General features: G+C 46.6%; 1 protein-coding gene across 1 annotated transcript; it reads left to right on the top strand.

The window, feature by feature from the left end:
- Positions 1-730: 730 nt before the first annotated feature.
- On the top strand, positions 731-16,403 carry LOC310801615 (potassium/sodium hyperpolarization-activated cyclic nucleotide-gated channel 4-like; the record flags this gene model as incomplete). Its single annotated transcript, XM_083665681.1, has 9 exons — positions 731-1,383; positions 7,991-8,414; positions 9,038-9,199; positions 10,019-10,237; positions 11,489-11,635; positions 12,507-12,747; positions 14,078-14,242; positions 14,779-15,298; positions 15,383-16,403. The coding sequence occupies 9 exons, from the start codon at positions 731-733 to the stop codon at positions 16,401-16,403; spliced, it is 3,552 nt and encodes a 1,183-aa protein (XP_083521807.1).
- Between the last annotated feature and the right edge of the window lie 527 nt (positions 16,404-16,930).

The following is a 16,930-nucleotide window of genomic DNA, read 5'->3' as shown; positions in this document are numbered from 1 at the left end:
ATGTTTGTCTAGTGGCTAGGGCCACTGTGATTTAATTCTTAATTACTTCTTAATTAAATATGTTAATTTTAAAGATTTTTGTATTTGAACTAAACAGTGTTTTAGTTTATTTGCACAAAAAACCCATGTCATCAATACCAATGGGTTTTGATAGCGTCCGTTTAACCGTCCTGACTGGAGAGGGCTAAGCGCATGTGCTGTCCTCGCTCCTATGGCAACCCGATAGATTAGCTCCATTAATATTCACGTTATTAGAAAGCACGAGGATGATGGATCAGTGATGTCAGCGGTCTTTGAATGCTGGTACGGACTGCGTGAATGCGTGTCATCGTTTTCTATTGACATGGCTCAAATATTTGGGGAGGAGATCATGCTTTGTCATTGAGGATCTCAGCATCATCCTCACACCCCGGCACGTCCGACACACAGCATGCAGCATCCCGATGCGTCCTCCTCCTCTCCACTTTGATTTCAGAATACCTGCACCTGGATTTCATGCATTTTTTGAGTATGTTCTATGTGACTGTTGGACTGAAGCGGCATGAACTGTTGAAACCGGGAGAGGCACGTTCCAAGTGTCAAATAAGATTCGACCTGTCCTGAGGATGCATCGTCTCTGTTTATAACCCTGAACAATTTGACTCTGTGAGATACATGTTTTGTCATTGCTCATATATTTTAATTTCTTTGTCCGCGGTTTTATCATAGAGTGCGTCTCCGAAATACCACAATGGAAAGGTTTCATTCTTCCATGCGCAAACGGCTGTACAGCCTACCGCAAAACATTGGCCAAAATAAAGCCTGTGTGATTGACGAAGGAGAAAACGGCGACAAGGACACCAAGAAGAAAAGTATCCGACTGAAGCATTTGCCCTCGCCATCCCCCGCAAGCAGTTGCAAAAGCACCAAGAGCGGAGACTTGGAAACGGACATTGGCGTCAAGACCAACTTGAACGGCGACTGTCGGCTTTTCAGAGGCAGTCTCTCCTCCATCACTGGTCGACATACCCTCGGATCTGATCCAGCTGAGCAGCGGCGCCTCATCCCGGAGGCAGATGCTAGTGTTAATGAGGAGAGTTTCCCCGGAGAACACGGCGCGTGGGCCGACCAGGGAGCACAGGGTGGCCGAGGTGGCGCAGCCCGGCGACCGTCTCCCTTTGACCACTCGAGTTTCATCAAGTTAGAAGGATCCGAACAAATCATGCCTGACGACGAGAGGTTGTACCAAGCAGGCTTCATGCACCGGCAGTTTGGGCAACTGCTTCAACCCGGAGTCAACAAGTTCTCTTTGCGAATGTTAGGGAGTGAGAGGGCCGTGGAGCACGAGCGAGAGCGCGTGAAGTCTGCAGGATTTTGGATAATTCATCCGTACAGTGATTTTAGGTAATTCTTGTTTAGAAGATACATATAAATCATAATCCATTCGATTGTTTGATTGAATGCTTGCTTGATTGCTTGATTGATTGATTGATTAGTTGGTTACACAAAGACAGGCCCATAACTCTCACAGGACACTATTCTAAAAGCATTCGTACAATTCCACCAAATGTGAGCTTTACATTTACATTTTTTACATTTATGGCATTTAGCAGACGCCTTTATCCAAAGCAACTTACAACAAATACATTTGTTTAAGTAAGTAAATCATCTATCCATCAGTCATCATAAGATAAAGTAATCAATGTTCAGACCAGGGGCCATAGGCAGTCACAATGCTATTTTTTTTAAATAATATATATATATATATATATATTTATTTTATTAACAGGAAAGAAACTTGTACATGGGGGTAGTGGGGGTGAAGAGGTCTTTAGGAGGTCTTTCATTTACAGTAACACATAAAGTGATTGTATGAAGGACATAAGGCTCAGTTGGTGTGGTCCTCAGTGGCTCAGTTGGTAGAGCATGGCATTAACAATCCTAAGGTTGTGGGTTTGATTCCCGCTGGGACCATATGTACTGAAAAATGTATGCACTCACTGCAACGTAAGTCGCTTTGGATGAAAGCGTCAGCTAAATGGCATGTATAACTTACAAGTTTGTGGTTAACCACGGTTGTTGACATAGAGTTTCATAGGCCTGCAGTGTCCAAAGCTACTATTTGATTAGATGCAATAGATGAAACCAATATGAGACCAGCTTCTCTGTGGTCATTAAATCAACACACTCTCCTCCTTCAAACATTCTCTCAAAGCTGATCTTTTTAAATGTGCCTTTAATGTCTAGTACCTTCCCCCTACCTTGGTCTGTCAGTACCTTTCCCCCTACCTTGGTCTGTCAGTACCTTCCCCCCTACCTTGGTCTGTCAGTACCTTCCCCCCTACCTTGGTCTGTCAGTACCTTCCCCCTACCTTGGTCTGTCAGTACCTTTCCCCCTACCTTGGTCTGTCAGTACCTTCCCCCTACCTTGGTCTGTCAGTACCTTCCCCCTACCTTGGTCTGTCAGTACCTTCCCCCTACCTTGGTCTGTCAGTACCTTTCCCCCTACCTTGGTCTCTCAGTACCTTTCCCCCTACCTTGGTCTGTCAGTACCTTTCCCCCTACCTTGGTCTGTCAGTACCTTCCCCCTACCTTGGTCTGTCAGTACCTTTCCCCCTACCTTGGTCTGTCAGTACCTTTCCCCCTACCTTGGTCTGTCAGTACCTTCCCCCTACCTTGGTCTGTCAGTACCTTCCCCCCTACCTTGGTCTGTCAGTACCTTCCCCCCTACCTTGGTCTGTCAGTACCTTCCCCCCTACCTTGGTCTGTCAGTACCTTTCCCCCTACCTTGGTCTGTCAGTACCTTCCCCCTACCTTGGTCTGTCAGTACCTTTCCCCCTACCTTGGTCTGTCAGTACCTTTCCCCCTACCTTGGTCTGTCAGTACCTTTCCCCCTACCTTGGTCTGTCAGTACCTTCCCCCTACCTTGGTCTGTCAGTACCTTTCCCCCTACCTTGGTCTGTCAGTACCTGACAATTCTTTGCTGTCTGTACTTTTCGTTTTTAGTGCAGTATTTATTTTATTTATTATTGATGGTCTTCTCCTCAGATGTAAAGTGTCTTTGAGTACTGAGAAAAGCGCTATACAAAATAAATGTATTACTATTATTATTATTATTATTATTATTATTATTATTATTAATTTGATTAATTCCACCCTACCCTTGAGTCTGACTTAGACTCACTCATTGGGTTTTGACTGGGCTGGTATTTCATACACATCTTAAAGAGTTAACTGGCAGGCAAAATTCTCTTAGAGGCAACTAATGCTGACATTGTTTCTGCGTCTATAGGAACTTACTGTTCTCCCAAAGATGTGTGTGTGTGTGTGTGTGTGTGTTTGTTTTTTGTTTGTTTGTCTTTTGTGCATGTGAGTATGTGTGTGTGTGTGTTTGTGCATGTGCGTGTGTGTATGTGTGTGTGTATGTGCGTATGTGTGAGTGCATGTGCGCGTGCGTGCGTGTGTGTGTGTGTGTGTATGTGCATGTGCATGTGCATGTGCATGTGTGTGTGTATGTGTGTCTGTATGTGCATGTGTGTGTGAGTGTGTGTGCGTGTGTGTGTATATGTGTGTGTGCGTGTGTGTGTGTGTGTGTGTGTGTGCATGTACGTGTGTGTGTGTGTGTGTGTGTGTGTGTGCGTGCATGTGCGTATGCGTCTGTGTGTGTATGTGTGTGTGCGTGCATATGCGTATGCGTCTGTGTGTGTATGTGTGTGTGCATGTGTACAGTATGTGTATGTATATGTGTGTGTCTATGTGCGTGTGTGTGGGCGTATGTGTATGGGCATGTGCATATGTATGTGTGTGTGTGTGTGTGTGTGTGTGTGTGTGTGTGTGTGTGTGTGTGTATATATGTATGTGCATATGTATATGTGTGTGTGTATGTGTGTGTGTGTGTGTGTGTGTGTGTGTGTGTCTGTGTCTGTGTGTGTATAAGTATGTGCATATGTGTATGTGTATGTACATGTGTGTGTGCATGTGCGTCTGTATGTGTGTGAGCATAGAGTATGTATGCTCATACAGTGTATGTGTATGTCTATGTCTATGTGTATGTGTGTATATGTGTGTGTGTGTGTGTGTGTGTGTGTGTGTGTGTGTGTGTGTGTGCATGTGTGTGTGCATGTGTGTATGTGTGTGTGCATGTGTGTATGTGTGTGTGTGTGTGTGAGTGTATATGTAGGTATGTGTGCATGTGTACATGTATGTGCGTATGTATTTGTGTGTGCATGTGTGTGCATGTGCGTATGTGCATGTGTGTGTGCATGTATGTGTGAATATGTGTGTGAGAGAGAGTCAGGCTATCAGTATGCAACTGTTCATTGTGTAATATGGAAACCAGGTGTTCCTGTTGTTGAAGGCAGAAAGAGGTTTTCATAACATTTAACCTTGAGCCCTGCTCTCATCAGATTTTCACCAACCAGTAGTACTCTGGTGTGTGTCACAGACGTTTTTTTCCACTCATCTGAATTACACTTTTTTATAATTTACAGAGGGCAATGGATTACAGAGATTGCAGCAGGGGCTTGAAAATGGGGTAATCAAAATAGGGTAACATGACCATTCAAGATATTAGAAGCACACATCAGAGGAGATTATGACAACACAATTAATCTAATGGAGTAGAGATGGTGTGGACGGGGAGGGGCCAGCGCTCGCCACACACAGCAGAGTGATTGGAATGATGTGAGTGGCCGTCGCGTAACTCCACCGGCAGACCAGCTGTCGGCACAGTGGTGCCTTTGAGGTGTCATGACACTCCTATGCTTGATTTATACATACGCCATTTAGCTGACGCTTCTATCCAAAGCGACTTACATTGCAGTGCATTGCAAACATTTCTCAGTACATACGGTCCCAGCGGGCAACGAACCCCCAACCTAAGCGTTGTTGGCGCCGTGCTCCACCAACTGAGCCACGTAGGACCATCATTTGGGTGAACGCCTGACAGTTGGTGGTGAAAGAGTTCCGACAGTAACGTGGTGAAGCTAACTGCTAACTGCTGAAGTTGTTGTTTCTCTGCAAGGCTATAGCCTGATGATTGTAAATAACCTACTTGGAATAGTAAATCAGTACTGTAGTTTTTAGTATTATTATCACTTCATAATGATAATGATAAATAATTAATTAATAATCTCCTCTACGATATACACTGTGTGCTATATTCCCATTAGTGCGCTGCTGGGCAGTGCAGTGGGTTTCCACACAGCCACAATATAATTTGTCTTGCTTGTAACCTCTCACACATCTGGATGAGTCAGTGTAATATCCTCCTCTCTGAGAGCAGAATCAGCATTAACATACTGGTCCCTGTAGAGACGTTGTGATTGGTTAGATTCCTCCAGGTTGTTAGAACGGCACTCACACTGTAAACATTGCTAAATCGATTGCTAAACGCCGGTCAGGTTGACCTTAATTTGAACAGGTGTGTAAGCTGTTAAGCTGAATGCATGATGTGGCGCATAGACTTTCTGATTGGTTAGATTCCTCTAGGTTGTAGAACGGCGCACACACACACACGCACACACACACACACACACACACACACACACACACACACTGTAAACATTGCTAAATAGATTGCTAAACGCTGGTCAGGTTGACCTTAATTTGAACAGGTGTGTAAGCCACTGAGCTGAATGCATAATGTGGTGCATAAAGACTCTGCTCTGGCCACTAGAGATAAGTATCCACGACAAATGTGATCCTTTTTCAGCTGTCCTGATTGATCTAAGCTTCTTTCACCATTTTAAGCCTTTTTGTGTTCCCTTGGCCTGCAACTCTGGCTCGCTCCTGCTCTTTGACATCTCCTCACCCGGCCCACATACTGTAAGAGTCCTCTTCCCGTCAATCTATAGGTCCACAGCTACAGTACGCCTCTGACCCCAGTACGCCTGTCCCCCTAACCCTGTATGCAGATGCTGACATCACATAGGGAACAAGGTGGATGCCCACTAGCCTCCCTAGGCTGGCCGTATCAGATGCCGTAGCATGGGTTCCAGTTCAGTGGTGGTCGGTGCATGTATTGTGGTTGGAGATGTCTGTATGCACAGTCAGCGAACGCGCGGGCCGCTGTATGTTCATGCAGTCTATGCGGGCAGTAAAGTACTGTTCATTTTTTTGGACCAGCTGTTCCTGTGCTCCTGCTACAGAGTGACGTGTGCAAAGCGGTAATGCTAACTACTCAACATCTGGCTGCTGAGAGCTGAGTCCTGGAGATGACATGGATTCCCGGGAGATAACGGTGGATTTAGCCAGAGAGGGGAAGTGCAATTAGGACCAGTGTGTCACTGCAGAGACAACAGGCAGATGAACAGATGAACAGAGGAATGCAAGTGCTTCGTTTGGCAGGGAACAACACAAAAGCTGATTAGAACAAATGGCTGGCCTGCCCTCCGTGTGTTGTGTTTTTTGTGAGGCTGTTATGTTCTCTGGTTGACGCAGGATATTAGTGATTACAATGCAGGCTATTAGGGGGGAAGAAGTGCTACCTAGAACCATCAAGTGTTCTTCGGCCGTCCCTTTTCAAAGAAGGTTCTAAATGGAATCCAAAAGCGTTCTAAATGGAATCCGAAAGGGTTCCACGTGGACAGGGACAGCCGAAGAACCCTTTCGGAAGCCTTTTTTCTAAGAGTGTAGGCCTTTGCAAGCAACAGTGTATTTATGTAACTGCATACTCACCAGTGGTACTCTGCCTTCTCCTCGTCCAGTATGCGCAGCGAACCTGATTTAAAAACACTTCACATCACACTGGCAGTAACATAGTAAATGCCCCTGTGGCACTATGCTTAATTTGTTATTAATTTGAGGTTTGTGGTAGAAAGAGATATTTGTATTATTACTACAGATGCTTCCTAACATCTGACACATCGGTGGTTTGACTGGCACAGAAACGTGGAGATGAATGCGGTGGAACATTTGTTGACTGAAACGTTCATTCCAGGCGCAAGCTTAGTGGGGACTGCAGATTTCCCTGTAGATCATCTGTTCTTTGTGCTTGGTCCTGAAAACCACAAATGAATATGAAGTGATGTATCCACGATCCACGAGAGAATGTTTTTTATGACCTGTAACCACCAGCAGTTGCTATTTAGATCCACATCTTTTCTCAATGATTTAGATATATTCTACATGCTGTGCTACCTTCTATAGGGAGGCGTAACTTGGGTAATGTGTGCACTCCCATAGGACAGGTTCAAACGCCGACCCATGCTCTCTATGCAATCCATACTGGGCTGAAGGTGTATCATCCTCCTGCAGGATCGATCACTGGTTAATTACAACACGAGAATGGACTAGAATACACAACCAAACACATACTCTCTGAAAAACAAATACCTCTGTGCTTGGCCTGCTCCCTTAAACATTCAAGTACCCACGTTTCCAAGAGGAATTGTTATTGGCATACATTTGTACATGGTACATTTAAAGAGCAAGATGCTCCACTTGAGGCCTAGGCCTAACTAATGTGGACTCTTACTTGAGTAGAAGAATGAAAGTTGAAGTAAAGCTTTTTAAAACAATAATAATTATGTATTGTATCTATTATAATTAGAATTTTAATGATTTTATTCTGCACTCACACACATTTTATTTGTCTCTACACCCAAACAATCTATTAATCCATTGTATCCATTGTGATGTTTGGTAAGTACAGTAATAGCTTTCCTATAGTAATAATAATAACATATTTTCAGAATCAGAATCAGAAGCAGAATTATTTTATCTGGCCAAGTATATTTGCACATACAGGAAATTGACTTGGTGAGGTTGGTGCATGGGACATAAAAAACAACAGCAAATATTGACAACAAATTTACAAAATAGCAAAATATTAACAAAATAGCAATAACAAATTTACAAATTTACAAAATAGAACAATAAAGCAATACATTTCTTCAGGTGTTACACATGCAGGCCAATGAAAAGTGTGTGCTGCCCTTCAGTCTTCAGCAGGTGACGTTGGCGTTCTGTTAACTGCCAGGCTGTCTCTCTGTGGTTGGTCCTCCTGCAGGTTCTACTGGGACCTGATCATGCTGCTGCTGATGGTGGGCAACCTGATCATCATCCCGGTGGGCATCACCTTCTTCAAGGACGAGCACACCCCGCCCTGGATCGTCTTCAACGTGGTCTCCGACACCTTCTTCCTCATCGACCTGGTGCTCAACTTCCGCACGGGCATCGTCAAGGAGGACGACACGGAGATCGTCCTGGACCCGCAGCAGATCAAGATCAGGTACCTGAAGAGCTGGTTCATCGTGGACTTCATCTCCTCCATCCCCGTCGACTACATCTTCCTCATCGTGGAGACGCGCATCGACTCGGAGTTCTACAAGACGGCCCGGGCGCTGAGGATTGTCCGCTTCACCAAGATCCTCAGTCTGCTGAGGCTGCTGCGTCTCTCCAGGCTCATCCGCTACATCCACCAGTGGGAGGAGGTAAGGAGCAGGGGAGGCTGGTGTAGGTAGAAATCGGAGGACGGGTTAATGAGCCCGCCCGCCGATTTTCTTACCTCCACCAGCCTCTGCTGGTAGGGAGGGAGGCTGGGTTTGATGATGGACCCGTCATAGCAAATGTGTTATGTGACAATGTCCTTTACAACGTAGAGGGAAAAGCAGACAAGAGAAAATCTAAAATTAATTTGTCGCCCCTTAACCTGGCTCAGCTGCGTTATGTTTTTAAAAGTGTTCACCCCTCACTGTGACGCAATCATGTCGTCACACATAACCACACATATGGTCACTTTACTTTGTAGAGAAGGGACAGTTCTCAGTATGATTTTTCACTGTAAGTACAATTTAATTCCCACCCCCCAAGGTCATGTACCATGTGGGCCATTAGTGACACTTGAAAATGATGACATAACTCCATAGTGCTCAGGGGGGTCTATTGCAGTTTAAGAACAATGCGGTCTGGAAGAGGCCTGGCCCACATAGCACCTACTGCACTTTACAAATCCACCGATTTCATGGGAGCAAATTGAAATTGTGTATTTGTTTACACTGTGAAAATACATGTCTGCCTGCTTAGGCTCCACTAATGTTCATAATCTCTTTCATAGATTTTTCATATGACCTATGATCTGGCCAGCGCCATGGTGCGCATTGTTAACCTGATTGCCATGATGCTGCTGCTGTGTCATTGGGACGGCTGTCTGCAGTTCCTGGTGCCCATGCTGCAGGACTTCCCGTCCGACTGTTGGGTGACCAGAAACAAGATGGTGGTGGGTGTTCCCAGGATGTTCCCAAAACTTGAGTACTCTTTTTACAGCTTTCGTTACCTGGCACTTAGTCTCACTAAGTCAGACTCTCCATCAATGGAGAGTAAAGCGTAATGCAAGTGGGGTTGGGGGGGGTGGCTACACTTATCCATCTGGTGAATTAAACCAGTGCCACAGATTCTTTCGATAAATAGAGAGAAGTTGAGGCGGTGCTTGAAATTGGGCCAGGGGATTTCAAGCAGAATGTTCTTTCAAACAGGGAATTTAATGCACACTGCTCAACTATGAAATGATGGCATCGAAAACATCTTCAGCTAGTTTTCATTTTGTGTAATGCGCGCAGATCAGGTTGTAAACAGAATGGGAGGGGCATGGCAGAATGGGAGGGGCATAGCGTGTGGCTCATGTGAAGCTGCAATGAAAACTTTTGGGAGGTGGTGACTTGCTGACAACTTCCCGTCCCCGGTTTTCCTTTCTACACCCCCGGAATCTCAATCGAGATATGAGATTCTTTGTTCTGAGATTCTTTGTTCTGAGATTCTTTGTTCTGAGATTCTGTGTTCCGAGATTACCTGCCAATTTGACTGTGATTGTTTATAGCACCTGTCTATATAATGCATTCTGTGTGTGTGTGTGTGTGTGTGTGTGTGTGTGTGTATGTGTGTGGTGTGTGTACAACATGAATTGTTTCACTCAAATTAGTTAACATAATGCCAGTAGAGAAGCATCAATTTATCTCTTTCCTGGGGTTAGAGGAGGATCCTTCATCTGACAGTGGGTGGTCACCCTCATCCTCAAGCCCTCTGCTCTCTCCCTCTGCAGAATGACACTTGGGGACAGCAGTACTCCTACGCCCTGTTCAAGGCCATGAGCCACATGTTGTGCATCGGGTACGGCATGTATCCGCCCGTGGGCTTGGCGGATGTGTGGTTGACCATCCTCAGCATGATCGTGGGCGCCACCTGCTACGCCATGTTCGTGGGACACGCCACAGCACTCATCCAGTCCCTGGATTCATCTCGACGGCAGTACCAGGAGAAAGTGAGTGACTTTGTCTTTTTCCCGTCCCGGGAGGGGAGTAGTGGGCTAGGGGGCTAAGGGGTGGGGGGCTTGGAGGTGAAGAAAAGCAGGGGAGGCTTGTGGAGGTAGACATTGGAGGACGGGCTCATTGTAATGCGTGGAACGGAATAGGGAATGGTGTCGAACACGTCTTTGATACCATTCCTTATTCCATTCCATGCGTTACAAAGAGCCCGTCCTCCGATTCCTCCCCTGAAGAAATGCCATGCGAAATGCCATGCGATCATAAAATGATAATAGGGAAAGAGTTCAAGTTGGGAAAAGTCGTAAAAACCAAGGTTCAAGAAGATAACTTATGAAACTGGCATACCAAGAAACTGAATTTGTGATGTCCTCAGTTTTAATGGAAACCTATAGCTGGAACCTCAACAGGAATATGGCCTTCATAGGAATGAGAGAGAAAGAGAAAGAAAGAGAGAGAGAGAGAGAGAGAGAGAGAGAGAGAGAGAGAGAGAGAGAGAGAGACAAATGGCAAGAGAGAGTGAGAGACAGTAATGGAGAGGGATGGAGAGAGAGAGAGAGAGAGAGAGAGAGAGAGAGAGAGACAGTGTGAGGAAATTAAAAGATAAAAGGAGGAGGAAGAGGAGTGGGAGGAGGAGGAGGAGAAGGAGAAGGAGGAAAAGGAAGCACCTTTATGTTGTGCACATCTACTCTCTATGGAGATAGAGAGCCTTCTATTGCAGTTAGATAGGATGCTCCTCAAGGACACACTGGTTAATGTGATTACCTACAGACTGCTGACTACAAACTGGATTTATCTGATGAATCAGGTGGAGATTTTAGCAGCGAGGGGAATTTATGGACGGCACTAGTACTTGGTTTGCACACTTCCATCCACTATCCATAGAGTAGGATTATATGATGGCGGTTAACTGACAGCGATGATATCGATTTGCTACATTTAAGCTTACCTCCCCAGTTAACACAGCAAGGGACTGTCAGACTCAACCAGTGGAGGCTGGTGGAGGTAGAAATCGGAGGACAGGCTCAGAGTAACGCATGGAATGGAATGAGGAATGGTATCACACACGTGCGTTTGATACCGCTCCTCATGTATTACAATGAGCCCGTCCTCCGATTTCCACCTCCACGAGCCTCCCCTGGACTCAGCGCAAACAGTTTAGCTCACAAGACAAACAGATATTACGCTAAACTATTCAAAACAACACACGTGTCGGTCGTCTGACGGCTCTTTCTTCTGTGGTTTTACAGTACAAGCAGGTGGAGCAGTACATGTCCTTCCACAAGCTCCCAGCCAGCATGCGACAGAGGATCCATGACTACTACGAGCACCGTTACCAGGGCAAGATGTTTGACGAGGAGAACATTCTGGGGGAGCTGAACGAACCACTGAAAGAGGTGAGATCTCGTTCCCCTCTGTCCCATTGTTGGGATAATGAACCTCACAGGTTCTTGCTGAGTCATCTGTATTGTTATCAACACCATGACTGCCATTGTTTATCAGCTTAATGACTAACCCTGGAACTGTCAGCGATGCTTAGTGCCATTACACAAGACAATGACGATCCTGTTGAAGGACATTTCTGTTAATTGTTTTGGGCAAGGCTTTTGCCTTCATGCCATGTGCTTACCAACTGCTTTGTTGGTAACTGTAGCTGCAGATAAGGTATATCAACAGTGATTGAATTGTAGCGAAAGGAAATTACTTCTGTTACTCTGTTACTGTTACGTGGTCCTCTGTGGCTCGGTTGGTAGAGCATGGCGCTAACAACACTTAGGTTGTGGGTTTGATTCCCGCTGGGACCATATATACTGAAATGTGTGCACTCACTGCAATGTGAGTCGCTTTGGATGAAAGCAGTCAGCTGGATGGCATTTCTTCTTATTATTATGTTACTCTGTAGTTTCTATGTCGTTACACCAGGAAAGGGAATATCCATGTTACTACACTTTTTTACGATGACCAAGTAATGAATGAACAAGACAGACTTTCCCCACAGGGACCATAAAGCCAATTTTAGCGTATCCTAAATGAGCATTTACAGAATGGAATTCCTGGAGGTCGTCACCACACATGTTCTATGACCCTGTTGAAATGTCATGAAGGCGTGATGTTTTCCTATTAATAGTCCAGATCTGAAGAAGTAAACACAATTGACCCTCTGTTCATATGTCTTAAATAAGTGTCATATGAGACGTGTTTGTGTACCATGAGCCTGCCGACGGGCTAGCTGGGGGCGCTGTCTCCAACGTTTCTGTCTCTGTGCAGGAGATCGTCAACTTCAACTGTCGAAAGCTGGTGGCCTCAATGCCCCTGTTTGCCAATGCCGACCCAAACTTTGTGACCTCCATGCTCACCAAGCTGCGTTTCGAGGTCTTCCAGCCCGGGGACAACATCGTCAGGGAGGGCACCGTCGGCAAGAAGATGTACTTCATCCAGCACGGGGTGGTGAGCGTGCTGACCAAGGGCACCAAGGAGACCAAGCTGTCTGATGGATCATATTTTGGAGGTACAGTAGGGTGATGAGAGCTTGGGGGTGGGGAGTAGGAATGAGAAGTGTTGTCAGTTGTCACCCTCAGGGGGACTCACAATGAGGGTATTGTGTGTGTGTTTGAGTGTGAGTGTGAGTGTGAGTGTGAGTGTGTGTGTGAGTGTGAGTGTGAGTGTGAGTGTGAGTGTGAGTGTGAGTGTTTGGGTGTGCGAGTGCGAGTGCGAGTGCGTGTGCGTGTGCGTGTGTGTGTGGAGGGGTGGGGGTTTATGGAGAGAATCGCTCAAAAGCCCGGGAGATTCTTCTTCAAACATAAGCTATTGATTCATTAAATTAATTTATGTGACTAGTGCAGATGGGAAAATTCTACAAATCTCCTTATAAGGGCAAGGGATTTCTTGTTGTTGGAGTTGAGCTTTGTGGTCTCATTCCTTACACAGTGGCGGGATTTCAGTTGTTGAAACTAAATATTATACTGTATTATAAGACATTTAACTCTCAATTATTGTGGACAACATGAAAACAGAATTGTGTGTTTAAGTAAGGCTTACATGCACTTATGGCAAGTAAAAGATTTGCCATGTTTGCACGATATGATAAATAGATAAATAGATAAACATCATCAAATGCGGATAGGGAATGTCCTTATCCGCAATATGTGTGTATCCAAAAAATATGCCTACTTTTTTTGTTTTTTTTTAAACGGAGTGTTATTTTATTTCCCCTGATCTAACAGGACAGATGAGGTCAGAACAAACTCTAAGCTGCAAAAATTGCATTAAGTGCTCCATCTGTGGAGTTCAGAAAACACAGCTCTTTTTGTGTGTTATCGTCTTATACTGATGACACAATTTCGCCTCCCATAAATGGGCGCTCAGTCCTAAAAAAAACTGAGAGAAATAGAACATGTATTTTTTCGAATGAAAAATAAATAAACAATGATAATACAGTTATTCATACAGTGTTCAATTCATACCCATAACAATGTTAGTTATGTGACTCGTTATGTAATAGTTACGCTAACACATTTCATTTCATAGTATTTCATAGGAATGTACTGTTTAAACAAAATAGGTCACGGCCCCAGTATCTGTGTAACAACTCTGTGTACTCGTGTGATCACTAGTAATGACAACGTTCTCATAATGTCACATGGTACATTAGCAATTGTTTTATTGGTCTGTGTCCCTTCCATGCATTCCACTTGTGCACAGTAATTCTGCTTAACTCCAAAGACCGTGTAAATACCTACCAACTATGTGAATCCAATGTTGTATTGTAACTACAATCAACGAAAGTGGTCCGTCATGAAGTGGTCCGATGATGATCAATTGATCAATTCCACCTTCAGAAATCTGTTTGCTGACACTCGGCCGGAGAACGGCGAGCGTGCGAGCGGACACCTACTGCCGCCTGTACTCTCTCTCCGTGGACAACTTCAACGAGGTGCTGGAGGAGTATCCCATGATGAGGAGGGCCTTCGAGACCGTCGCTCTCGACCGCCTGGACCGCATAGGTGAGAACTGCACAGCGAGCCAATCCTTTCTCTTCGTTGTGTAATAAAAGAAAAAACTGTAATAGGAAGTTGTTGTTTTTTATTCTCGTTTTTATTATTTTATTTGCTTGCACAGTATGTTCACATGCCTTGTCCACATTCATTTATATTCATTTTGTTTAGTAAAAATGTCATTCATTTAAAGTCGTTCCTAAAAACATTCATGGATGTACAGTATCAGAAAATGAGGAGCATCGATCATTTTCATGTTCTTTATAAACCGTTGGTTGTGCTTAATGCATTAATGACTCTGACCGGGGGGCTTAAACTGGCCCTTCAAAGCATGTGAAAAGGAGAAGCGAAGCAAAGCAGGCTGATGGCAATCTCCCATGTCAGCACATGTCTATTCTTACATCCAAGGGGAAGGCTATCTCACTAGCCAGAGGTCATAGTATTGTGTTAAACAGCCCTCATTGAAGGCTCATTCACCAGGCCCTATAGAAGCACCAATGTGTGTGTGACCAAGGCCTCTCATTCTTCTCTGTTCTTCCCAACAGGAAAGAGGAACTCAATCCTCCAACACAAAGTCCAGCACGACCAGAGCTCAGCGACCCTCAACTTTGAAGAGAACGAGATCATCCAGAGGATCGTGCAGCACGACCGAGACATGGCCCACAGCACCCAGGTGTTACAGGCAGTAGCGGCTGCTGCAGCAGCAGCCCAGGCCCTCAACCCCACCCCCGCGCCCCCGTCGCCAACCTCCGTCATCTGGGCGCCGCTGGTCCAAGCACCCCTCCAGGCCGCCGCCGCAACCACCCCGCTGGCCCTGGCATTGTCACACCACTCTCAGCTGCCGCCCATCCTCTTCCACCACCCGCTGTCGGGGTCCTTCAGGGAGGTGCCTGGCCACCTCAGGAGGTTCCACGTGGGGGCGCCCGCCGCCACCTGCGCTGGGTCAGGAGCTTGCTCCCCTACCAGCTCCACAAAGTTCCGTTCTGGGGTGGACACTCCTATCTTGGCGTCCCTCAGAGCGCAGCAACTCTCCTTGTCACCTACGTCCAGCGCCCAGCCCACCTCGTTGGCCAGTAGCTTCCAGCCCCAGCCCCAGCCCCAGCCCCAGCCCCAGCCCCAGCCCAAGAGAACCTCATTCTTCCCCTTCAGACAGGCGTCCCTGCGAGGGTTGCCCTCCACCTGCACTGCCCAGCTCCACCCTCAGCCATTCCAATACGCTGCCGCCACCCCTCAGCCTGCTGCAGGGCCTCACCAGCAAGGGGCAACAGCTAGGCCCACTGGGAGATGCCCGGCCTCCTCAGCTTCCACCATAAACCCTCTGATCTCCAGCTCTGTCAGCCCCATCCTGAACCAGCTGCAGTCCTCCTCTCATGCCAGCACTCAGCAGATGGGCTCCAGTCAGGAGAGGGCAGGAGGAGTCAGGTCACCCAGCGGTCCCAACATCCCCCACTATCCCTTCACCACCAGCGCCCAACCCCCCTGTGTGTATTTGCCACAGCAGCCAGTCACTGGATCACCAGCTGCATCCCTGGTGAAGCACAGTCTGGCTGGCCTGCAGTCGGTCCTCCTGCCCCGGGTCCCCCCGGAGAACTCTGCCCTGGCATCTCTCGCCCAGTACGGGTCTGGAGACGGGTCCCCCTGTTACACCCCCCTGGCCCATAGCCCCACCACCCAGAGCCCTGTGACGGGTAGGACTGTGCATCACAGCGACCCCCCCAGCGCTCTGGGCTCTCACAGCTCTCTTGTCCCACAGACCTCCTGCCCTGCCTGGGTCGCCCGCCCCCCCAGAGAGAGAGCAGAGTCCCTGGTGGACCTCTTCTCCCAGGACGTCAGGACTATCTCCACCTCACACAGCTTTCTTCCCCAGGCCTATGAGGGGGGGCCCCCAGCCATGGGGGCCATGGGTCTCCCCTCAGTGGGACCCGTCCCTCGATTCTCCCCCTTCTCCTCCCCCATGGCCGTCAGTAAACCCTACAGTCCCATCCCTGGTCACGTCACCCCCCTAAGTCGAACGCTCTCTGCATCGGAACCTCAGACTCCCAGGTCCCAAGGAACGCCGCCCTTCCATCCCAGTGACACGGCGCCCCCCTCCCATGCCAGCAGCATAGGGTCCCCGGGTAAGATGTCAGAGACTGAGGGCGTACTGTCCAAACTGCCCTCTAACTTGTGAGGTTAAAGCACACCCTCCTTTCAATGCCTGGATTATGAGAAGCTGCCTTCGTCACTGGCAACCTATTTTTCTCCAGTGTGTTTTTAGCAGTGGAGGGTGAGATCATATCCATATTGGAGGTCGATGACTTGATTTCTTTTGTATTCAGAGTGAATGAACAGGATGAAGGGACAGATGTTGAGTATTTTCTACAGGATGTTGCTTATACTACTTTGAATATGGAGGGATACTAATACTTGGATATATTTGGGTTATATGTAAAACCAGATGAAAATATCAATCGTACGATATGTATTGTATTCCCTCACTCTGTAATTCGTGTTCCATCATTTGTTTAAATACTGTTTTCCAGACAATTTTGTCTTACCCTGTTAGTTGCCACATTTTCAGCAATTATTTAACATTTGTGTGAGTGAAACCAAAAATCTATTTCCCTTTTTATGTCTATCACTGTATTGTGGTCACCTATTGTGGAGATGTGGTGAATTTAGGGTCACCTGAACAGACTTGATGGCAGGACGAAGAAC

Source organism: Argentina silus (genome assembly GCF_951799395.1).
Source record: "Argentina silus genome assembly, chromosome: 3".
Lineage (NCBI taxonomy): Eukaryota > Metazoa > Chordata > Actinopteri > Argentiniformes > Argentinidae > Argentina > Argentina silus.
The sequence above is the reverse complement of the archived record's forward strand: the minus strand, read 5'-3'. Positions and strand labels throughout refer to the sequence as shown.